This window comes from Triturus cristatus, chromosome 8, assembly GCF_964204655.1.
Source record: "Triturus cristatus chromosome 8, aTriCri1.1, whole genome shotgun sequence".
NCBI lineage: Eukaryota > Metazoa > Chordata > Amphibia > Caudata > Salamandridae > Triturus > Triturus cristatus.
Genome location: NC_140591.1, coordinates 363,806,068 through 363,825,902, shown reverse-complemented (window position 1 = coordinate 363,825,902; position 19,835 = coordinate 363,806,068). Strand labels below are relative to the sequence as shown.

Here is a 19,835-nt window from a genome sequence, read left to right as displayed (position 1 = left end):
AATATCTTTCCTCACTTTAATCCTATATATATAAAAAAAAATTGAGAAAGTGCCTTTATATGCCAGATCTTTGTTGTATGAATAGATGTTGAGTGGAGGGTGTTCTGGCATTTCATTGCCCTCTATAGCTCCTTATTGAAAGCATACTTTTTTTCGTACCTCAATGAATGCTGTTTTCCACACGTTTATGAGAGTACCCATTTGTGGGTACTGCTAACTATATTTATGCTTTATTTGGCAAAACACCTGCTCTCAGCCATAGTCCAATTATTTTTTTCTTTTAAAACACTATTCACCAGATGTATAGACATCCTTCAGGACAGATCCCAACGGTACAAGGTGGACCAATCTCTGTACCACCCTGCACCAGTCACCTCGGGTGTTTCACAAGGTTCAGCATTGTCCCCCATGCTCTTTAATCTGTTCATGGAGCCTCTGACGGAAATTTTAAAATCATCCAGCATTCGCTATCATCTGTATGCGGATGATACCAAACTATACCTGAAGATCAACTCCCCTGAAGACATCCAGACCCTCAACTCAGTCCTGCTGGAAACACAAAGCTAGCTGACACGCAATCACCTGAGCTTAATGCTCTTAAAACGGAATTCCTACTGATCTCACCACACAACCAATCCCTTGTCATGGAACAATGGTTGAATCAGCTGACTGCTTTTAACTGCAGTCTGCACCTCGTGGACTTGGCATCGTCTCTGGGTATCATTCTGGACACAAGCCTGAACATGCAGAAGCACATCAGTTCCCTCACCAAAGGAGCGAACTTCCAACTCAGTTTACTTTGGAAACTCAAACCCTTTCTCCCTGCTCATGACCTCAAGGTTGCAGTACAGGCATTAGTGATCTCAAAGCTCGGACTATGGTAGCGCAACACTTTGTGGCCTGCCTAGAGTGAGGACGGCTCCTCTTAGGGCTACCCCCAATTCAGCTGCTAGGCTTTTAACTGATACACAAAAATACCATCACATCTCTCCGGACTTGCGTGAACTGAATTGGCTTCCATATGAAGCTTGGATTCAGTTAAAAATTGCATGCATGGCTCACAAAGCCATCCACTTCAAGGCCCAGCTGTACCTAGCGCAGAAACTGGAACTCTCTTGTAGTTCTAGAGCCTCCAGAAGCACCAGCACCCTTTTACTTAAACCTCAAAAATTCAAGAAAAAAAAGACCTATAACCAAGCCTTCCCAGGGATGGCTCAGAGGATCTGGAACTCCCTTCCCCTCGAAGTCAGGGTGAACCCTTTTACTCTCTTCTTCAACAAAGAGGTCAAAGGGCTCCTGATGAAGAAATGTTTGCCTTAGCCTGGCACCTGCATCTGATTCTGGGTCCATACCCGTTGAGTCTGGCTCAGCCACCGGGTTCACTATTAGGTCGGACAATTCTAGACTGTGATTTTGCCTGTTGGTGTGTTTACTTTTCCCTCACGAGATTGTTGGACAATTTTAGACTTTGATTTTGTCGCTTTGTTTATTCTGTTCTGTATGTTTATACCATTTGATGCATAATCTGTATTATATCCTTAGGATGCATAAACTGTAAAGCGCTCTGATACCCTCGGTGGTCATGTTCGCGCTATATAAAACTTTCATTTAATTTGGTGAGCCATTTTAAGGAGAAAAACAATATATATATATTTTAAAACCAAGTACATGAGTGGAAAAATATGAAGGCAAGAGACGCGATGGGGACAAAGGGAAGCCTTTTGTAAAAGCAGTATGCTCCCTATGATGCTCATTTCCACACATGACTTACCCCAGAGCGTGAAAGGATACCCAAATGTAATGTTCAATGACTAATATTTGAGGAGCGAAAAAATAGCCATGACATGAAATAGCAAAAGACATTTATTTCATACAGTGCTTGCGAACCACTTTGAAAAATGTAAATGAGTTTTAGTCTAGAAATAGCAGCAGAGCAATTTTGGTCCCTGAAAAAGGGCAGGAAAATTATCCTTACATTCTTCTCTTAAAAACACTTCTGTGCAACTGTAATGCATGTTATAGATTAAAACAATAATGCTTCTCGGCTGGAATTGGTTTGTGACCATGGCAACCTGCACTTACTGTACATCTATGGGAAGTATAAAGGGGGTAGAGAGGGAGAATAAGCTTTAAACGACTTATTTTTGCAAATTCTCTGTGATGTTACTTGTAAAAATATAAGGGGGCATGCTGAAATTACCGCCAATCATGCACCTGGGTGGTGCTGGGTGATAAGTAATCTAAGAATTTTAATACATACACAAATTTGCCGTCAAATCACCTACAAAGCAACATCAAGACGTGATGAGTAAAATTTTCTTATTTGACCAATTTCTTCTCCTATGAAATATTTTCTAAGAAGTATTAGGCACCAGCGAATTAATCTTCTGTCTAATTTCCATATGCTACATGTATGCCAGAAAGTAGAAATTAGCATGGAACATTCAATATAAATTATACAGGTAGCGGTCAATGAATGTGGTAAAATCAACTCTTCATATTGGTAATTTAACTATTTTTAATTCTGCTGTAGACTCAGCGCCACATGTTCACCAACTGCAACCCTGAGTGGACACCAGTGTAGAAACAGAAATAATTCGGATGTTTTAAGTGTTAACTGAGAATTGTGCAATTAAGTGCTTCAATTCTACAAAGGTAGAGATCCACAAAACAATTAATATGTAATAACAGATTCACACTGATTCGAATTCCATCAACTTCCGCATGTCCCCGGGATTGTGAAAACGAATGAGCCTCAATTATTGGAAGAGTACATATACACAACCATTTGAAAATATAGGATGTCATTTCAATTACATATTAGTATTTCCTGTGAATGACTGACAATTTCCAAAATATGCGCCTTACAAACAGGTTGGTTGCTGTGGTGTCCTCCAAACACCCTCAGCAATTAATGCCTTACATGTTTCAACCGAACATCAGTTGTCCCACTACTTTCACCAAATTAAAACAGATATATTGCTATTTAAATTCGAAGTAGTGTGTCTAGCACAGGAAAGCATCTCATTCCCCAATGTCTTTATCACTTATAGTTTGTGTATTTAAACCAAAATTTTAAACTAATTGACTTAAAACCTTCCCCCTTTTTTCAATTTGGACATTTGAGGCCTCGTGTATAAAGGGTTTCTGCATTCCCAAAACCTCCTATTCAATAAATCGGAGGGTTTGCGAATGCTAAAACCCTTTTTGTCATGCACTAAGCCCATCAAAGTATTCAGAAAAGGTTTTCCGACTTGTGAAATGCGTTTATGAAACCATGCGAAATTGGTATTTGGAAGGCATGTGTTCAGGGTGCCCCTTCCAAATACTGGCTGCTGATGGTATTTATTAATGTTTTGCAACCAAAATCCACTGGCAAAACTTTTATATTTTACCACCACCTCAAAGGAGGTTGTAACCCATCTGCTTTCAAGAAGGGGTCCACAAGGGAGCCCTTCTTGTTAGTGAATATGGACAAAAATATGTTTTAGGAGAAAGGTGGTCCAAAGGACCACCACCTGATCCTAAAAAATATAGATGTTTAAATTTTCTTTTAAAAAACCATCCCGTTTTCCTACATGTCTAGCTCTTTCTACTCCAGATCATGGAGGATCCACACAGCATGTAGAGGACATCACATTGTGTTGTTAAGTAGACCCTCAAACACCCTATGTTTTTTTCTGGAGTTTATATAGCACAAACTTGACTAGAAGGTAGCGGGTATCAGAGCACTTGAAATGAGCACCAGTTGCGTTACACAAGCGCACATTAATTTTTGTTAGACAGTGGGAGATTCTGATTTGGCCAGAATCACAGGATGTTGAGCGTCATTGCTGGGACTCGAACCCGGTTCCCCGGATTTGAGGTTCACCGGCCTAGCGGTTAGACCACATCCTCTCCCTATTGGTGTCAGGTTTCATCATCCGGTCTTATTTTGGTCCTTAAAATCCAGGATGGGCTCGACCATAATCTAGGAATTACTTTGGATAATTTTTTCTGCCGGGGTTTTAGATTAAAAATACCTCAGAATACAAAGGTATCCCTTTTATTTGCAGTGTTCCTGATATTATTAAAAACTATATAGGGGTGTCTATGGAGGTAATGGTCCTCACCTCTGAGAAACAGACCAAGTAGGTGAATAGGAGACATGTTGCCCTTTAAGAATGGAATGTGTGACTACAGGGGCATGTTCCGCTCTCCTCCTATGTATCCTAGTGGCTATACATCTAAGGTACCCCAAAACAGTGGAACCTGATCAAACACAAGGGCACTGTTGTCCTTGAAGCAGGGCAGATATATGTTGCATGTTGTCCAAACAAAATTAGTTGGACTGAAAGACAAAAGACTGCATTCCGCTGCATAGTTTCTAAGTCCAGATGAAAGCACTGGATTCTTTGGCCTCTTTGACATAGGGCTGAAAAATGTTGACGATTATAGGCAAGGCATAGGACCATTACTTCCACAGACACCTCCCAATGTATTTTTAAAACATAACCAGAACACCGCGAATAAAACGACCACCTTGGTGTTCCAAGGTATTTTTAATCTAAGACCCTGGCAGGAAAAATTATCGAAAGTGCTCTCTGGAATATGGTCAAGCCCATCTTGGCTTTTAGGGAGCAGGATGAGATCCGATGAAGCATGACACCAATAGGCTGTGTGAGGGTCTACCTAACAGCACAATATGATGTCCTGATTACAGGTGCAACTTCAGTTTACATACATTGGGGATCTTCCATGAGCTGCAGTAGGATGAGCTTGATGTGTAGGATACCATTTGTGGAATCGTAGTTCTAGGGAGGGCGCCCTCCTATACTTCCTACCTTTCATCTCCTCCAAGACGCCAGATTAGATTCCTAAGTATTTCCGTTTGTGTATTACTTTATTTAAAAGCAATCACAGACATGGTCGCTTGCTGACACCAGCTGGCCACAATCCCTGTGATTGAGGTCAATCGTAATGGGTCTCAATTTGCGACTTAACTCATGAATATGTATGAGGTAGTTCAAATTGCAACTCAAGACAATTTGGTATTTCATGAACCAACCTAGTGGTACATAGGTTGAGCCACACAAAAACCTGCATTTTGTAAACGTTTGTGTGCAAAAAGTGTGGGGGGTGGCACTATTACTGAATCCATTTTAGTAGGTGAGTCCCTTCAGATCTATGGCTTCTGCTGCAGCGGAGATCTGCTAATTAGACCTTAGCACAAGTGCTCTTTTTAACATGAAAACTGATTTTATTCTAAATTGCTCTGGTAAACCAATTGTCTGTATGCAGAGAGCCAGCGTAGTTGCAGAGCGTGCAAATACGGGTTGCAGAAGGAATTTATTTTCCCATTTGCACCTTAAAACATAACTAGGTTTCTGTAGCCAAGTGTACAGCTTATTCTTAGAATATTTAGTAGCAGTTTGAGTCTTCATATTTGTTGATTGCATAGATAATAGTACTGTTCCTGTCACTTCAGATCTAATTCACACTTCTAACAAACAGGGTATTCATTTGTTACTTCAAAGGCGAGCCACCAAATAGTGAGAGTGGGGGAGGGAGATCGTTAACCCAGGCTTTCTGGTCAAACCTGGCCCATAATAGCTCTGGAATCACTAGTCTCTTTCCAGGCTATTGTGCATGCACTGACCGCTACAGCCTTTCTCAAGAGGAAGCCTTAGGGGTGAAGCTTTACTTTAATGTGTAGTAGGCTGAACTGAATGTGCCTAGGGTAGACTTCGGTGATGGGTGAAGCTCTACAGAGGGAAGCATAGAAGTGGGCATCTTGAATTTTGCTGTGCAATGGATTGGCGGATTGGTTTTTGCCAAAAAGCCTATGCCTAAAATAGAAACTAGGAGTATGAAAAATAGGGGATTGATTCAATAAGGGTATCAGAGGCCAGAATCGATAGACTATTATGAACATATATTTACCTCTGAACCCATAAATTGCAAGAAATATTTGATCATCAGTCCTTTTTATTTGGCTGAGAGAACCAATATCATTTTGCTTATTTTCACAATTTTCTATATACAGGGTAAACTCTACAACAATAGGCTCCTATATTTTTTTCGCTATTCACACAAGTATCCTGTACATAATATTTACATTTATTTACACAGACATATACAAAAAACAAATAATAAGACGTTATGTAGCTAAGTTGTACACCATTAGTTTTTCATAAGAGAAAAGTCCAATATTCTATAACCTTGGGACCTTAAGCTGATTATTCCTCAAGATATTTTGATTTTGTTGGTCCTGAGCAGAGTCAGTAACAAAGTTTGCGATGTTCAGGCAAGGGGTAACCTTATCTTAATTAGGTTCCTTTTATTTAGGGGAGGGAAAACAAAAAGGGAGTTGTTTCCACTGTTCCTGTTTTTCAGGATCTCTGCTAGGCTGGTTTTTATATATAGCCTACGCGTTTCGACCTTTAAATGGACCTACAAAGTCGTGGAAAGGTCTTCTTCAGGGCTTGCTTTGTTGTGATATGGACATGTGATCTTGCCGGTCTCCTGCAAAAATAACAGTGAACCTTATTTAGGGTGTGCAATCGTGTAATTTATGCTAGATCTGGTGGATCATGATCAAAGTTACGTACCTATAATCTTATTTAGCTCATGTGGCTCAAACCGGTGTTGTTTTCTTGGCCTGTAATAGCATAAATGTGTCTGTATTAGTGCTTCATTTGGCAAAAAGCTAGTATGGTTTATGCTCTATTTGCCTCGATGTTAGTGGGCACCTACCAGGCTGTTTTCCAAATCGATGGAGGATGCCTGTGCGTTTCTTTGTTGTTATTTCTTATGTTGTTGTAAGGATTCCAAAAAGCCGTTTGAAGTTTTCTGAAAAAAGATCGTCATGTTTAGGATGTTTTTCTTACAGTCCTCTGTTCCTTTATTTGCATGCTTTAGCACCCGTGTTCAAGGGGAGAGGGGTTTTTTTGAGGTTGTGTAGTGGCTGTACAGCGTGCTTCCTAGCTCCTGGTTCTAACTTTTTATATTGCATCATGCGTTAGTATTACTTGGTGTAGGCTCTGGGTCAGTACTCATTTACACCATGTTGGACACCGCCGTGAAGTTAAAGTGAACGGTAGTTTCCGTTATTTTGAAAGCAACTTACGATTTCTTCGAGGGAGAAGGCTTAAAGTTCCTTTTTCTCTCTTCGTGATCCTCGCGGTCTCGTTCTTCGTAGTCCTCGCGTTCTCGCTGCTGTGGAGCCGTCAGCGCTTCCTGGGTTGGTTCGTCCTCGTGACTTGACTGGTGCGTGACGTCGCAACGTCATTGCGTGGTTTGTTGCTTGAGATTTCATTGGTCTATCGTCATTTGACAGCGGGAGTTTTTAGCGTCCGTGTAACCATGGTAGAGTATGTTTTTCCTTTAATGAAACAATAAAGCATCGTGTAAAATGGCTCCGTTGTTTAGCCAAGTCTATTCGCAAAGCGACCCATCATTTATACGTGTCTTCTGTCGACTTTGCTTATATCAATTTCTTTTGTTAATCGGTATGTTGAGCTGACAGCGGCGTAAGTCTTATTTGAATTTAGTTTGGAGGGAACAATAAAGTTATCCGGACAGCAGTGGATGGATGCTGGTGTTGTTATCCGACCTCACTGTCGTCATGGTTACATCTCCCAAGTGGTTCTTGAAGAATCCAAGCAAATGTGTTGCTGGCTTGTGATCTTATAATAATTGGTTCTCCTTTTGAAGAGTATTTGGACTCTTATCCCCTTTTTTATTCACAATAACGTGAGTTGTGTTAGGGTATAATCTTAGAAGTGGGTGGAGGCAAAGCTTGCGTTTAAGGTGGTTATATTATATTCCCGAGTTCTGTCATCTCGTTAAGGCCATTGTCCATTGTGTTCAGTAACATAATCATTCTGGCTTCTGTCCTAGACAGGCGTGAATCTGTGTTACTTCCTTTTATGTGTCGTAATACTGTCCATTTAATTTCATCTGGTCCATGATTTTTTTCGGTACAGTGTGACACCATGGGTGCATTGGGTGTCCTGCATCTGATGCGTGACCTGTGTTGGGAGATCCTGTTTTTTATGGCTTGTGATGTTTTTCCGACATATGCTAAAGAGCATGGGCACACAACGCAGTATACAACATTATGGGTGTTGCAGTTTGTGAAGTTTTCGTGGTTCACGAATTTCATCCCATATATGAATTTAGTACCCTCAATGGTACTTTCACATGAAGTACAGTTCCCGCATTTTCTGTGGCCTTTTATCGGTGGCATAGACCACAGAGTACGTAGGGTTATTTCAGGTTTTGGCAGGTTGGTATTTGCTCGTACTAGTTTTTCTTTTATGCTTGTGTTTTTTTTCAAGGCAAAGATTGGAGTTTGGTTAAACGGGTGCAAGTCTTTCACTGTATTCCAGTTTTTTCGGATGATTTTTTGTATTTCGTTGGTGCGTCCTGAAAAAGTAGTAACACAGACCAATGGAGTGTCGTCCTGCTTGTCCTTTGGGATGAGAAGAGACTCTCGTGGAGTGTACCAGGCTCTTTTCATCGCTTTCTTTAGAAGTTTTTTGGGATAGCTACGGGTTTTTAATTTTTCCAAGAGTTCTGTTGCATTTTTGAAATAGTCTTCCTTTTTTGAGCAATTGCGTCTTATCCTTAAGAATTGACTGAATGGTAGATTTTCTCGTAGATTTCGTTGATGGAAGCTTGAAAATTCTAAGAAGGTGTTTCTATCAGTATTCTTCGTGAATAGTGTGGTATATAGACGGCCTTCTTCGTGTTTCACCATAATGTCTAGAAAGTTCATCTCTGTTTTGTTTGAATTCATGGTGAATTGGATGTTTTGGTTTCTGTCATTTAGCCATGTCAAGAAAGAATGTAGTTGATCTATATTTCCTCTCCAGAGCATGAACACATCGTCTATATACCGACGCCACATTTTGATGTGTCCGTCATGGGGATTGTTGTTGTATATCCACTTTTCTTCAAATAATGCCATGAACATTATAGCCATTTCCGGCGCAAATGGACAACCCATAGCAGTACCCATGGTTTGCAGGTATTGAATATCATTAAATTTGAAAAAATTGTGTTTTAAACAAATTTCCGCAAATTTTAGTATTGCCAGAGTTGGTACAATGTGAGGTCTTGGTCTTTTTTCTAGAAAGACTTCAAGGGCTTCCAAACCGTCTTGTTGTGGGATATTGGAGTAAAGACTCACAATATCCAATGTGACTAGAAACTCATTTTCTTCATCAAAGGGTTGATCTTCAAGCATGTTGATGGCTTGCATAGTGTCCTTGATGTAGCTTGGGGTCTCCAAAATAAGGGGTTTGAGAAACGTATCCACGTATTTTGCTGGACGCTCTAAGATGGAATTGACGCCCGAGATTATTGGTCTTCCTGGAGGTTTCTTTGGGTCCTTGTGTATTTTGGGAAGGACATACATGATCGGGGTCCTGGGGTTCTCGTTGATCAGGAATTGTGATAGGAGCCTATTGTTGTAGAGTTTACCCTGTATATAGAAAATTGTGAAAATAAGCAAAATGATATTGGTTCTCTCAGCCAAATAAAAAGGACTGATGATCAAATATTTCTTGCAATTTATGGGTTCAGAGGTAAATATATGTTCATAATAGTCTATCGATTCTGGCCTCTGATACCCTTATTGAATCAATCCCCTATTTTTCATACTCTACGTTAGAGTAGGCACCAGGCCTACGAGGGAATAATCAGAGGTTTTGTCCGTCAGAGAACCCTGAGGTCCTCGAGCTGGGGCAGATTCCCCAGCAACCACTAAATCACTGACAGGGTCCTCTCTCCATCCAGACCCCTCACAATATCCGAAAAATTGTTTGTGCTACAAGTTACGTACCATAAATTAGCTTAGATTTAACAAAAACCACTCATAACATCTACTTGGTCTACCGTCAAATGTCAGAACCTAAAACTCTAAGTATAAGGGAGGAAGACATCGAAGAACTACTAAAACGTCCATCAATACTCAATGTAGGCAGTACCACCGCCACAAACTTTGGCCAACAATCTGAAGTAGAAAAGATAACAAGGCTGAAGAAAAAACAAATAAGGACCGCTCTCCATGGAGAAGTACTTTTAGAACATTTGAGAGCCGGCACAATACCTACAGGCCTGCAAGTAAGAAACATCCCGGTGATATTCACCGATCAACCAGATTACCTGGATGGTTTCAGCCACATTGGGACAAAGTGCTCCAGGGACTGGATGTTCCACTCTATCAAAACTGCTGAACGTCTCAGTCTCCTAGAACTGGAATTAATTAAAGAACTGGAAGATGCTTTATTGAATAATTCGGCGATCGAGAATGCACAGTCACTACTAGCAAAATTGGAAAAAGAAAACGAAACCTTCAAAAAAAACACTGAAGATCAAAAACGCCAAAAACTTTCAAAGGACATATCGAATTTCTCCGAAAAAAAGACATATCCTTACCTGGATAAGGAATATTACAAAACCCCGTACAACACAGGAGCGTTAAAAACATACGGAGGTAGAAGCAGGAGACGGTTTCTAACATTCTCAGATCCATCGTCTTCCGGAAGCTCAAGTGATAACGAAGCTAGCTCTAACGAAGCAAGTAATCAACAAAGAACAAATTACCAACCGGCTCCTTTTTTAGGCAGGGGCACCAATCGACCCAGAGGACGCCCTCGAGCGAACAGATGGCACAATGCTCGCTCCAACCAATACCAAGGAGAAATTACAACAAGAAGGAATGTTTACCGTTGGTAACCATGAAAAATAAAAACACAGAAGAAGTAAACGACTGTATTTACAATTTAACGGACTATGAGCTATCAAGAAACGAAAAAACAGTTCTACAGAAGGGCCTTTCTTTCATCCCTACAGTAAGACCGGACTTGAACCAGACTAAACTGGAAATAATACAGCTGTTCCGTAAAATGCGGCTCAAAATCTTTTTCCAGGGCAGAATTGAGTTGACTGCACGAAATACCTCAGGCTTAAAAAATCCCTCTACCTTCTTTCCGAATACAACCAACATGCCAGTCGAACTGCTGTCCTTTGAAAAGAACGTCCTTAGAGACATAGATAAACTAAACAAGAAAAAAGTGTTCACAAAGTGGAATCTCACAAAGGTACAACAACAGGCACTGGACGATCTCGCCCAAAATAAGAACTTGATTATCAAACCCGCAGACAAGGGTGGCGGGATTGTGATCTGGACCAGAGACAGCTATGAACAGGAAGTATTACGCCAACTATCCGATGAAAAATATTATCGGAAAACAAATGAAGACTGGAACCAGATAATAAAGACTAAAATCATGTCCGTTATAAGTAATGGAATAGAAGAAGGCTGGCTCTCCAAAAAGGAATCACAATTCCTGATCAACGAGAACCCCAGGACCCCGATCATGTATGTCCTTCCCAAAATACACAAGGACCCAAAGAAACCTCCAGGAAGACCAATAATCTCGGGCGTCAATTCCATCTTAGAGCGTCCAGCAAAATACGTGGATACGTTTCTCAAACCCCTTATTTTGGAGACCCCAAGCTACATCAAGGACACTATGCAAGCCATCAACATGCTTGAAGATCAACCCTTTGATGAAGAAAATGAGTTTCTAGTCACATTGGATATTGTGAGTCTTTACTCCAATATCCCACAACAAGACGGTTTGGAAGCCCTTGAAGTCTTTCTAGAAAAAAGACCAAGACCTCACATTGTACCAACTCTGGCAATACTAAAATTTGCGGAAATTTGTTTAAAACACAATTTTTTCAAATTTAATGATATTCAATACCTGCAAACCATGGGTACTGCTATGGGTTGTCCATTTGCGCCGGAAATGGCTATAATGTTCATGGCATTATTTGAAGAAAAGTGGATATACAACAACAATCCCCATGACGGACACATCAAAATGTGGCGTCGGTATATAGACGATGTGTTCATGCTCTGGAGAGGAAATATAGATCAACTACATTCTTTCTTGACATGGCTAAATGACAGAAACCAAAACATCCAATTCACCATGAATTCAAACAAAACAGAGATGAACTTTCTAGACATTATGGTGAAACACGAAGAAGGCCGTCTATATACCACACTATTCACGAAGAATACTGATAGAAACACCTTCTTAGAATTTTCAAGCTTCCATCAACGAAATCTACGAGAAAATCTACCATTCAGTCAATTCTTAAGGATAAGACGCAATTGCTCAAAAAAGGAAGACTATTTCAAAAATGCAACAGAACTCTTGGAAAAATTAAAAACCCGTAGCTATCCCAAAAAACTTCTAAAGAAAGCGATGAAAAGAGCCTGGTACACTCCACGAGAGTCTCTTCTCATCCCAAAGGACAAGCAGGACGACACTCCATTGGTCTGTGTTACTACTTTTTCAGGACGCACCAACGAAATACAAAAAATCATCCGAAAAAACTGGAATACAGTGAAAGACTTGCACCCGTTTAACCAAACTCCAATCTTTGCCTTGAAAAAAAACACAAGCATAAAAGAAAAACTAGTACGAGCAAATACCAACCTGCCAAAACCTGAAATAACCCTACGTACTCTGTGGTCTATGCCACCGATAAAAGGCCACAGAAAATGCGGGAACTGTACTTCATGTGAAAGTACCATTGAGGGTACTAAATTCATATATGGGATGAAATTCGTGAACCACGAAAACTTCACAAACTGCAACACCCATAATGTTGTATACTGCGTTGTGTGCCCATGCTCTTTAGCATATGTCGGAAAAACATCACAAGCCATAAAAAACAGGATCTCCCAACACAGGTCACGCATCAGATGCAGGACACCCAATGCACCCATGGTGTCACACTGTACCGAAAAAAATCATGGACCAGATGAAATTAAATGGACAGTATTACGACACATAAAAGGAAGTAACACAGATTCACGCCTGTCTAGGACAGAAGCCAGAATGATTATGTTACTGAACACAATGGACAATGGCCTTAACGAGATGACAGAACTCGGGAATATAATATAACCACCTTAAACGCAAGCTTTGCCTCCACCCACTTCTAAGATTATACCCTAACACAACTCACGTTATTGTGAATAAAAAAGGGGATAAGAGTCCAAATACTCTTCAAAAGGAGAACCAATTATTATAAGATCACAAGCCAGCAACACATTTGCTTGGATTCTTCAAGAACCACTTGGGAGATGTAACCATGACGACAGTGAGGTCGGATAACAACACCAGCATCCATCCACTGCTGTCCGGATAACTTTATTGTTCCCTCCAAACTAAATTCAAATAAGACTTACGCCGCTGTCAGCTCAACATACCGATTAACAAAAGAAATTGATATAAGCAAAGTCGACAGAAGACACGTATAAATGATGGGTCGCTTTGCGAATAGACTTGGCTAAACAACGGAGCCATTTTACACGATGCTTTATTGTTTCATTAAAGGAAAAACATACTCTACCATGGTTACACGGACGCTAAAAACTCCCGCTGTCAAATGACGATAGACCAATGAAATCTCAAGCAACAAACCACGCAATGACGTTGCGACGTCACGCACCAGTCAAGTCACGAGGACGAACCAACCCAGGAAGCGCTGACGGCTCCACAGCAGCGAGAACGCGAGGACTACGAAGAACGAGACCGCGAGGATCACGAAGAGAGAAAAAGGAACTTTAAGCCTTCTCCCTCGAAGAAATCGTAAGTTGCTTTCAAAATAACGGAAACTACCGTTCACTTTAACTTCACGGCGGTGTCCAACATGGTGTAAATGAGTACTGACCCAGAGCCTACACCAAGTAATACTAACGCATGATGCAATATAAAAAGTTAGAACCAGGAGCTAGGAAGCACGCTGTACAGCCACTACACAACCTCAAAAAAACCCCTCTCCCCTTGAACACGGGTGCTAAAGCATGCAAATAAAGGAACAGAGGACTGTAAGAAAAACATCCTAAACATGACGATCTTTTTTCAGAAAACTTCAAACGGCTTTTTGGAATCCTTACAACAACATAAGAAATAACAACAAAGAAACGCACAGGCATCCTCCATCGATTTGGAAAACAGCCTGGTAGGTGCCCACTAACATCGAGGCAAATAGAGCATAAACCATACTAGCTTTTTGCCAAATGAAGCACTAATACAGACACATTTATGCTATTACAGGCCAAGAAAACAACACCGGTTTGAGCCACATGAGCTAAATAAGATTATAGGTACGTAACTTTGATCATGATCCACCAGATCTAGCATAAATTACACGATTGCACACCCTAAATAAGGTTCACTGTTATTTTTGCAGGAGACCGGCAAGATCACATGTCCATATCACAACAAAGCAAGCCCTGAAGAAGACCTTTCCACGACTTTGTAGGTCCATTTAAAGGTCGAAACGCGTAGGCTATATATAAAAACCAGCCTAGCAGAGATCCTGAAAAACAGGAACAGTGGAAACAACTCCCTTTTTGTTTTCCCTCCCCTAAATAAAAGGAACCTAATTAAGATAAGGTTACCCCTTGCCTGAACATCGCAAACTTTGTTACTGACTCTGCTCAGGACCAACAAAATCAAAATATCTTGAGGAATAATCAGCTTAAGGTCCCAAGGTTATAGAATATTGGACTTTTCTCTTATGAAAAACTAATGGTGTACAACTTAGCTACATAACGTCTTATTATTTGTTTTTTGTATATGTCTGTGTAAATAAATGTAAATATTATGTACAGGATACTTGTGTGAATAGCGAAAAAAATATAGGAGCCTATTGTTGTAGAGTTTACCCTGTATATAGAAAATTGTGAAAATAAGCAAAATGATATTGGTTCTCTCAGCCAAATAAAAAGGACTGATGATCAAATATTTCTTGCAATTTATGGGTTCAGAGGTAAATATATGTTCATAATAAAATAGAAACTAGAGCACATTGACAAGAGATCTGGGAGATGGATGCTTAGGAATTTTAGCCCTATTTGCAGAGGGATCATCACCAATAGCTACCTGGTTTTACCCTTTAAAATGCCTTGCCAAATCTATCCCAAAGAGAAAACTGCCTGGAATAGATGTAAAGATGACTTCCCTGTTCAAAGCACTGAAAAAATTCTGGCCTGCTGGCAGAGGATAGTGGTGAGAGAAACCTCCAGATCTGTCTTGAAGCAATAGGTCCTGAGCTGTGCCAATGACTAGTAAAATGAGTCTATTGCCGAACCATAGAAACCCAGGGGACAGTGAAGCCTGCGTGCCCCTATGGCACCCTCATGTGTCTGAAGGTACTGCTTCTGCAGAGAATCCCAGGGGGTCAATTGGAGCTAGAATTTGTTTTCTGGCCTGCACTAACCCAGCTCTGATGAACTGAGACTTTTGATCAAGGCCCTTTGGGTTGTGAACATTTCCTGGAACGGCATGCAGTACTACTACCAGTGAGCTGAACTTGGAAGTCATATTTATTTTAAAAGATCTTTTCTTATGGCACTGTTCACTTGAAGGAGCTTTTTTCTTGACCTTATTGCTCGTTTCAGTGCTAAAATTGAACGCATTGCTGCTCCCTGTGGCAGCTTTGGTAAAGGAACTCTGTTTCTGCTGCATAAAGGAGAATTTAACAATAAATAATTCTAATTCATTTTATATAACTTTTGAACCCCGCATCAGATTTGTTTAGTATAGTACTCACTCAATTCTTATCATTTTACCTAACTGCCTGTGGCTTTCTTGTCTTCTTGTTCCATAACTGATTTTTTTGTTAGTTGTTGCACATGTACTACATCTATTCCACAAAGAAAACCCTTTCAGCTTCTTTCAGGCTACAATGAGTAAACCAGGTATTCCAGATTAAATCCCTTGCTGTGATATTACTTTTACAGAGGAATATCAAATCTGCGTTCCAAGACACAAATTTGTCCGCCAAAGACTTTCAAATAAAATAACAAGATAATTGACAATATTCAGGTGCAAGCTGAAGCAGATATAGTCTGAATGGTGCTCCAACTCGAGACGCACATGCCATAAATGTATGATGTTACAAGGCGGGATGCTGTAAAGCATGTAGGACATATTTGTTCAGCGTCAGACTATACATAGGGCCTTTATGCCAACCACATGTCTATGCTTTAGAAATTTAAACAGTACTTACATTTTCATTAGTATAAGGTTTACAAAAGTGTTAACAACTACATTGAAAGGTAAAATTCTCCACGGTTTATGGGAACTAGTAAGTCCATTTAACATACCTTTCTTGGCTGGAAATCATATTTCACACAATGCTGAAATCCTTTGCCTTTTGATTTCAATGACGTAACTATCAAGCAGTTGCCAACAAAGTGGGCAGAATACCCAACACCTTTGCTTGTCCGAAAACTGAAAAAAAGACATTCTGTTTAGAGTAGAAAAGCACATTTTCAAATTAATGTACGCAGCTTAGAGATGGTTATGTTCACCGTATGCTCTATGATCTTATATCACTTCAATACCACGGTCCAAAAACAAGTTCAAATTAGAAGCAGCAAGACCGCTACGAGTCTATGGGCACATTGTATTCTACAGGCATCTTATACATATTTTCAGTCAGTCGCGGCTGGTTCCGGGAAAAAAGTGGCGGAGGGAGGTGGGTAGGACAAAACTACAAAAAATAAACAAACAAAAAACACGTACCTGAATCCTGCGGCATCACCCCTCTTCTGGCTCCCCAGCCTGCCCTGCGGCCAATCCTGGCGTTTCTCTCACAACATGAGAGCAGCGTCAGGATTGGCCTGAGCACCCTAGATTTGCGCTCCCATGGAGACTGTGAGCTTGTGTCTGCTCTCTCCAACCTGGCAATGCGGCTGGGTTGGAAAGAGCTTCAGTTCGCAAAACCGTCATGCACACTGAAGGCAGTGCCCGCCACTCCCCCTCAGGGCCTGTCATTCCGAGGCACCACTCCCAAGAGTACAATGTAGGAGAAAAATAAAACAATAAGAAACATCTTTTATTATTTTATTTTTCAAGGTTTGCAGCTTCTGCTGCTGGCAGGGGGGCGAACCTTTTCTGCCATAGAGAAAGAGCCACCCCTGTTTTTAGTTTATAAGAGACATTCTTCCCAATGTTTGCAAACTGGATATTCCTAAAATGATTACCAAGGTCTTGTAGTACCTTCTGGTTCAAGTAAAAGATCATACATTTTTCCTACATTACAATTCGTATGTACCAACAGATATCTGGAGAGGTGTGGTGCAGCGGCCAGGGCAGCTGACTTCAGAGCACAGGGCTCACGGTTCGATTCCCGGCGGCAGGGCAGCTCAGCTCAGCACCATGCGACTCTGGGCAATAGTTCACTTAATTTCCACAATGGCCCCCAGCGCCTTGAGACCCGTAAGGGTGAGTAGTTCCGCTTTAGAAATACGGATTTATGTATCTGCAAAGCGCTCTGATGCCTGCCTGGCATGTTCTGAGCTGTTGTAATGATGCTAATGAATAAACAAATAAATAAGTACTAGGTGTCTGTATAAAGATAGGGACTGGATTACATCAATTCTACAGGTTGGTGCTAATAGGTTTCCATAGATCAAATGCTGGGGTTTGCATAGGGGCTGAGAAAGTTGCATAACTTATAATTGTATAAATAATATTTATCAGAAAGACATTTATGCTGTCACACAATAACTTTTATTTTTAATACATTTTTCTGGAAATATCCCCACAACAACAAGCCAAGAAAAGGTCATCACATTGCAAAGCAATGAAAATCGCAGGCTCAGCTATTTAAATTTAGGCTAAGACTTAAAAGAGATGAGAGATTCCGTCAATGAAAACTGCTACGGGTCCATGTTGGAGGAAAGGGACAAAAGAAGTAACAAATAATCGTACATCTCAAATTCCCTAACTCTTAGTGAACCAGGCCACTCCCATCCTTCCCTGGGAGAATCCAACCTGGCAGAACGATCCAAGGACCGAGAAAGAAACAGTCATCTCCCACTTATACACGCTGCACATCTGACTACAGCGTCTTCGCTGCTTCCCCCTCACCACTCTCAGGTTTTTCTGCTTTTTCTTAACCTCCGAGAGGGCTATCTTTCATTTTAAAGTCTCAGGACTGACGTCCGGGAACAGCACAAGATGGGGGTCCCTCATAGCCCTTTTTAATCGCCATAAGAGGCATTTTGCCTTTCAGATTATCGGAACTTAGTGCTACCGTCACAATCCTACCTTTCTCTCAGGTTCAAGGAGATCCCCTAGACAGACAGCACAAATACGAGGCTGATGAAATTCAGCACATTTTCCCAAAGATAAGGCTGGAGCTCCTTAATCTCTAAATTCAAAGTCTGCAGTGGACACCCTCAGAAATCCTCAAAAGTACACCTCTCTCTGGTAGAAATCCAGAACTTGAACTCAAGTTTCATTTTCCCTATATTTTCCGACAAACACCACCTGAAATGTACATGGTTTCCCACAGCTGTGTTTTACTTGGCGCTGCTACATAGGTCCCACCCTCATCTCAGCTAACATATCTGCCTGCTCTACTCCTTTCAGTATCTCTTGGAAAGACTTTAGTCTTTCCAGTCAACTTTTCCACTTGTGCAAACCACAAGTCTTGGTCTCTAATGCACTTTACAGGCTCTTCATTGATTCCATCAATTCTTTCTTCCCTATCATCATAGACACTTCAACTCTGCAGGCTTTCTTCCTCCTGCAAGTGGCCTTTAAGCTGAGACAAGGACCTAGGTTTGAAGAAACCTCCTTTTCATCCTTTGGAGCCCCCACCCCAATAGCAACTCCCCCAGTCAAGAAGAGTGGTGCCTATCTAGCAATAATTGGTACTGTGTGTGGGCTTTGAAGGCCACCTCACAGTTGAAAAACTGGACATGCACAAAAGCGGTCTTGAGCAAGAGATTGCAGCAATCCAGTCTTAGCACCCCTGCAGGACAGGCCTCAACCCCACGCCTGATCTCCTACAAGCAGGGAGTCTTGACCACTCCTCATGGGCTGCAGTGGATCTCTCAGATATTCTCTCTGCTAAGTCACGTCAGTCAGAGCTGATGGTGTATCGAAAGCTCTGGTTGTACTGCAGGAGGTCCCGTTGGTGTTCTGCGCCCTCCATGTGCACGCAACCACTCTTCATTCTGTTTTCACCTAAGCTCTCAGCAGAATGACGGAAAGCAGCTTGATGGGGGGCGGGGCAAAGAATACACCGCAGTCATAATCACTTTGGCAGTATAAAATACTTCATATTACTTCACTCAGGAGGAGAGTTGGTCCTCAGACAGTGTCACTACATCGTGAATGGCCCTGTTCCTAGGACACTGGGGCAGGTGGAGTTCTGCAGTCATGGGCGTGAGCTCAATTGAAAAGCACCCACCTATGATCTCAGCTGGCTCCTCCCCCAAAATTACAACTTTTAAACGTGCAGTTCATGTAGAAATTAAACCACTTTCTCAGTGATTAATTTCCAACAGGAATCGCATTTTGACATACAATGAAAAAAATGAGCAAGAGCGACATTTTTAACAACTTTGACATTAGAAAATAATGGTTCAACAACAAAACCTATTGTAAAAACAACAAGCATTAAAAATGCAACAGGTCTCGTCTTTGTCAAAGTTAGAGCATTTGTTTTAGCAAATGGTGATTCTTTTTAGAAGTGTTTTCATTATTGTGTTAGCATTTTTCAATGTACATAATATGCATATTAATGCATGCATTTAGAGGTTTCGTTATTTAGATATGCAGATGTATTGTATGTGTATATATGTGCATATATATGTTGGTCTATATATGTATCTAGGTACATAATAGCATAGTGTGCATACATATATAAAGATCAAATTGCCTCCTTGGCCAATCAACTTGTATTCACCCATGACTCACACCCTGCAGTGTGCATGCAGAAATATGAATGCCCAC

The 19,835-nt window shown here is 40.9% G+C and overlaps 1 protein-coding gene across 6 annotated transcripts in view; it reads right to left on the bottom strand.

Moving 5' to 3' along the window:
- Positions 1 to 19,835, bottom strand: part of NBEA (neurobeachin) — a 1,788,010-nt gene that overhangs the window by 1,367,421 nt on the left and 400,754 nt on the right. For all 6 annotated transcript variants that reach the window (XM_085621699.1, XM_085621702.1, XM_085621701.1 and 3 more), the window contains exon 6: positions 16,190 to 16,316. In XM_085621699.1, coding sequence (XP_085477825.1) covers positions 16,190 to 16,316 — 127 coding nt within the window. The remainder of the gene's footprint in view (positions 1 to 16,189; positions 16,317 to 19,835) is intronic.